This window comes from Limanda limanda, chromosome 12 (assembly GCF_963576545.1).
Source record: "Limanda limanda chromosome 12, fLimLim1.1, whole genome shotgun sequence".
In the NCBI taxonomy this organism is placed as follows: domain Eukaryota; kingdom Metazoa; phylum Chordata; class Actinopteri; order Pleuronectiformes; family Pleuronectidae; genus Limanda; species Limanda limanda.
Genome location: NC_083647.1, coordinates 11187241 through 11193213, shown reverse-complemented (window position 1 = coordinate 11193213; position 5973 = coordinate 11187241). Strand labels below are relative to the sequence as shown.

At 41.0% G+C, this 5973-nt stretch overlaps 1 protein-coding gene across 1 annotated transcript in view; it reads right to left on the bottom strand.

The window, feature by feature from the left end:
* Nucleotides 1–5796: 5796 nt before the first annotated feature.
* The window catches only part of plcb2 (phospholipase C, beta 2), a 19775-nt gene continuing 19598 nt past the window's right edge, over nt 5797–5973 (bottom strand). The window contains exon 32 of the mRNA XM_061082988.1: nt 5797–5967. Coding sequence (XP_060938971.1) covers nt 5797–5967 — 171 coding nt within the window. The remainder of the gene's footprint in view (nt 5968–5973) is intronic.

Sequence of the window (5973 nt, the reverse complement as noted above, 5' to 3'; positions counted from 1 at the left end):
CATTCATCACATTTCTATAAATACGAAAACATGTCTGGCGAGGATAAAAGTGAAATGATGGTCCATGAACTGTTGGTTTGAGGTCAAACTTTTTTTATTCTTTTCATAAAAATACTTTTAACAGTTGTATGAAAAATGCTTATTCTACTTTCTTGCCAAGATGAGAGAGAAGATTGATTCTCCTCCTTCTCTTCAATAAACATGAAGCCAGAGCCAGTAAACCCAGTTAGCTTAGCTTAACAAGAAAACAGGGGTAAGTTAACCCAACACTGCAACATGTTGTTTTTCACACTTCACTTTTTGCACTTAATAACTAAACAAAGGGAATACTTATTTGTGAGTTTCAGAGATGCAGATTTGTTAATTATCTGTAGACAGATCCACGCTAGTAGTTTCATTTTGCTTCCAGTCTTTGTGCTAAGCTAAGCTATTAGCTGCAAGCCGTAGCTTCTTCACTTTAAAGTTTGGCCATTTTTCTGGGTGAATAATGTTTTCATTTGATTGGAATATTCAATTTGTGTTTAATTGCCTGACACGACAAATTAAACTCATGTTATGAAATTCAACAATGTTCCACTTCATCTCGACAGTGCAGAGATACGAGTGGACCATATAGATCCCAATGTAATGTGCAGCCATTTGCAGTTCAAACTAGGAATCCTTATGATAACATTAAAGCACAATCAGGTTTTTGATAGGACTCTGTCACAGTGAGGCAGATGCTAGGTGCATGTGTGCAGGTGTATCAGCGTTTCCCTGCAGTGCAGACCTGATGGTCCCAAACCTGCCTGGGAAACAGGACAGGACTGGAATTCAAGTGTGTGTTTGTGTGTGTGTGTGTGTGTGAGAGAGAGAGACAGAGAGAGAGAGAGAGAGAGAGGAAAAAAAATAATTCCCCTCTAATGGAAGCACTGTGTCCTTGACACATGCAGGAAGATAACATTTGCATCCCTGAGAAGATGGAGGACCCTCTCTCAGGCCCTCAGTGCTTATGTAGCATGAGGGGGGGGGGGGGAGGGTGACTGAATGCAGGGAGATGCACGTCCAGGAAAACTCATCAGGCTGCTAATCCCATGCTTAAACCTTCACGTTAATGGGATTGTGCAATGCATCCTTGAACAAAAAAGTTACATTCTGCAGCCTGGTGACAGCATGAGTGCAAATCATGTGCAAAGGAAATCGCTATTTTATTTCCTTTGGCCTTGGCTTTTACCTCTCTGAAGGCAGTACAGTCTGCAGCCCACAGAGCGATCCAGTACACACACATCCACGCATGCAGCCTGTGACAGTGCAGCCTCAGCAGGTGGTGTGCATGTGGGCGGTGTGGGCGCTGAATCTTCATCCAGGATGGCATCCACTTCAAGCCAAGATGGACTACAGATCATGCCTCCCCTCCTCCTTTGGGTCAGACCTGCTTCCTTACACAGGAAAGAACAAGAGGAAGAGCAGAGTGAACTGTGGGTAGTTCACTCCACAGATGGAGCCCACTCTACTACACAGTGTCCTTCTTCTTTGTGCAAATCAGGCCATAAATTCCCTGTTTCTTTTCTCCGCTAATATCATCGTAATCTTGCAAGGTAATTTAGAACACTGTGTCGGATTAAAATAGACTGGCTATGTACAATAGCTAATTTCTTTTCTATTCTTCTGCACTGTTAAGATTCACTAAGCTTTGAGTGAGATCATTGTGATTTTTTTTCCTATTGAGATGAGGTATGTGGGACAAATGATCATACAGCCACATATATTCAGCACAACAACACAACACATTCATGCAACTTATCAGAAGTTCATTTGTGTTTTGATTTGTAAAGTCTTATGACTGCATGCAAAACACTGGATTTAAAGATTGTTTTCACAGACCTGTTCACCTTCATCTTCATGCACATTTGAACACAATCTCATTTGAAGGTTTTCTGTCTAAACATGCACTATGAGCTTCTCTAGCAATCAATGATACATTTTCCATCTGAATATCTGCTTCAGTGCCCACACAATTTTGTGTGTGTGTGTGTGTGTGTGTGTGTGTGTGTGTGTGTGTGTGTGTGTGTGTGTGTGTGTGTGTGTGTGTGTGTGCCTGTGTGTGTGTGTAATTGGAGGCCCTTCCTTCCTCTGTTTTTCTGTCCATGTGTCAATGAGCAGCCACGGGTTGCCATGTGGTTAAAGATCCTGCCCAGGCCATCCCTCTCCAGCCGGTCGGAGACGGAGCTGTCGGGGTAGTCCTTGTCTCATGTAAGATTATCAACCCAGTGATTCAGAGCTGACTGGTTTCACACTCTGAAGCTCGCAGTTCATCTGTGTTGTGCATGAGGTGGCAGCACTCACAGGCACAAGCTGTGTCTCGCAGACGGAGTTTGTCCAGATCCTCCATTTTCAAATGTCACTCGTCATTCGCTTCAGAGGAAGGGTGTCGCACCATTAAGGGTGTCGCACCATTAAGAAAAAATGAGAAGTGGACAGATTGCTCTGGATGGTGAGTCAGGGAGAGGCTGATTTCATTAATAAATTCATCGCATCTCTGTGTAAACATGTTGAGAGCTTAAATTAAGTTGGAACATTTCCCTTTAATGAGTTTTCTTTTTCAATCCAAATAATTTCTCTTTGGTCCACGTGCCTTTATTACAGCTCCCTTTTAATAAGAGGACCTGATCCATCGCAGAGCTCGTATAGAGCTCCAGAGAAAAGACGTCGCAATTATGTATTATTATGAATCAGTCATAGCATAATGTACCAAATTACACTCAGCAGTGTAGAGAGAGAAACAAAGAGAAACGTCATCGCCAGCCTGCAATAGCTTTTCACTCACGTTCCAAACACTGACTGAACCACAGGACTCTGACATCATGTCACTGCTGCCTCTTCTTCTCTTACTTTAATAGTCATGTGTACCTACTCGTTGTCCATCTATCGTAAAAAATGTATTTTCTCACTCACACTCACAAAAGGTGCTGAAGACACGATGTCCCGCTTAAGAAGTAAGAAAAACAAAACAAAACGATTCTATTCAAAGCCTTCATAAAGTTTGAGGCCTGTTTTGTTGAAAATTTACGGTGGCAGAGACGTCTTAACCGATTAATGGAAAACACAACTGTAAAAGCCACCGGAAACACAACCACAACACAAGTACACAACAATGGATGTCGACAAGAAATGTGCAGAGTAAAACGGACATGTTTGCCGTCATTTGTGAAAACATGGTCAAGCCAACCACCATTTCAAATTTGATGCATGTCTATTCAATTTGTTTAGTTACAGGTGCTTTCTTCCTTTTTGGGGGCTCTGTGCGTTGTGGTTGTGTTGTGTCTATTCGCTTGTGTTTTTCTGTTAATGCACTTGTGTGAGAAATGCTCTATAGCGTTACAGGTTTAAGTCCCTGAATGTTGGGAATCATTGGCTTGAGATGAGATAAACAGGCTTGTAAACAGTTGGATTTCAGTTCTGGGTCAGTAGAGAGGCATTACCAGTGCATTAAGGTCCCACAGATCACACTGTGGATGCATTTAGCAGCTTGCAGGTATGAACAGTGTCAGTTCATTAGAGTCTAAATCACTTCCTGGACATTTTTTTAAAGTCCTATTCTGGATATGATAGCTGGACTATGAGCTGCTGAGATAAAGGTAACACTCTGACTCTGATAACGCAGAGGATATTTTACTGTGGCTTTCCTCTTCGTTTACTGAAGAGTAGATGAAGTCCAGTCAGACATAACCAGGCTGTTAATGTGATCAAAACACACCTGCAGGTTAGGTCTGTAGGTTTCTCCCAAACTCTAATGTGCATGTAAATGAACCATAAATTAAACCAGCTGCCAGGAACTGCCTTTGAGAAGAACAAGACAAAAACATGTAAGTTAGAGTCTAATATTTATGTGTTGTGTTGTATGTTGTTATGCTTCCACACCAGTTGGACATATCAGGTTAAATTGTTGTCCATCTGTCCCATTGTCTTGTCTGTGATATTCACCTGAAAGAAGATCAAGGCTCAAGGTCAATGTGACCCTAACTGAAGAAAAAAACAATAATAATAATTGTATCTATTTATATATGAAATTAATGTGTGTGTATATATATATATATACACACATATATATAGGCTTGTAAATATATATATATATATATATATATATATATATACATGAAATTATTCTATGCCAATTTATATTAAAAAGGTCCACTTCACTATGACATCATACTGTTCTGCCCATCTTTCAACGCCTTCACTTGGGAACCTAAGAGGAGATCATGACAGTAGCTGTGTCTCAATTCAGGGGCCACATCCTTCGGTCGCTGCATCGGTAGACCAGTAACATCACAGTGGCGTGACTGGGCTGTCTTGATTCGAAGCTTCCGACAAATGCGGCCGACAAATGTGTCCTTCCAGCCCCGGGCAACGGAAGCTCAATGGGGTGGATCCTTCTCCATACAACATAACCCATGATTAATTGTGCTTTAGTGACAAACTGTTTTCCAAGGAGGTAATTATTTAAAACATTGATCTCTTATTTTTATTTTTTACTATTTGTTAATGTCTGCTCTTTTGCACATTTTCAGTTAATGCTTTGTTTACACTTATATATATTGTTGTTTTATGTCGTATGCAGTAAACACAACAAGTCAATCTCCTGTATGTGAAAATATACTTAATTCTGATTCAACTAAACAGCTAACGGTAAAACGTCTTTTTAGCATTTTTTATCAAGCAAAGAAAGTTTTGGTCCTTAGCTTTGTTGCTGGGCGACGGCTGCAAGGGCGTTACAAGCTAACCCTGACCGTATCATTTCAGTTCGACTGACGCGGTCTACGCAGCCATTGGACAAGACCAGGTCCTCCTAAGGATGCGGCCGATGAGACACAGCTCTTATTTCCCTTTTGGATGGATAGTGATAATGAACAGACAACAAACAGTTTTGGAGTCCACATTGAATCAGTGGTGTTTTAATATTTTCTGTGCGGTGAAGCTGAATGTGTCAGTGAAGCATCCACACCTTAGAATCTGTGGCTTGTTCGCAGCAACATGCACATTTGTATCGTTGTCTATTGTCATGTCTTCAACAGAGTGTTCACCGTTGTCAGGTGAACAAACACAAGGTATCTCCCAGGGAAAAAAAGCTCAACAAGTCAGATAGTTAAATTATGCATTTATATGTCCCTTTATCACAAATCAAAAAATATATTTAGAGCCTTTCAATTAATTATTTCAAAGTCTTCACTACATATTACATGAGTCAGACAAACATGGACTTTAACTGGCTATTGGTGGCATCCAAATACAAATCTAGTTTTTCTTTTGTATGGCCTCATAGGATTGTTTTCCTCGCTACAGATTTTAAATTGTCTTTATTCTGCCGAGTTTCGTTTTTTGTATCTACAACACACCGAGTTCTCAGCTTCATTGTGGCTTCATCGTCTCACACAGAAAATCAAGCTGCACTCAAGTGTCGCAGATAGAGTCATTGTCTGGATGCAGCCTGTGGACTCAGATAACCCGTTTTCCCTGCTACATTTATTTTCATTCAACTCATCAACTGTGCTTTTGGTGATGGGCCTTCGACTGGAAGATACGAGAGTAGCCCAATGAATTTTTTTTTTTATCCAGTGAGAAGCAACTAAAATATAGAAAAAAGTTAAAAATCATCCATAACATCCATAAAAACATGATTATCACTTAAACACTCCTAAATATATACCCTCTCCATGAACAGCCCCTAAATCTAATATTGAATTTCACACAGTTTTCATAATTGAATAGTCTACAATGCAGCAGTTGTACTCAGGGGTTAGGGGTCAAAAGACGAGTTTAACCGAGGAAGACATCTCCATAGAAGCCGACTCCCTCCACCTTCTTGTCTCCAGCCTGGTCGACCAGGTCGGGAAAGTGAGAACCCACGCAGACATTGACAGCGTCCTTCACCTCCGCTGCCAGAGACCTCAACTTCTGATCGTGCTCCTTCAGGGCCTCCGTGTTGAGCTGCAG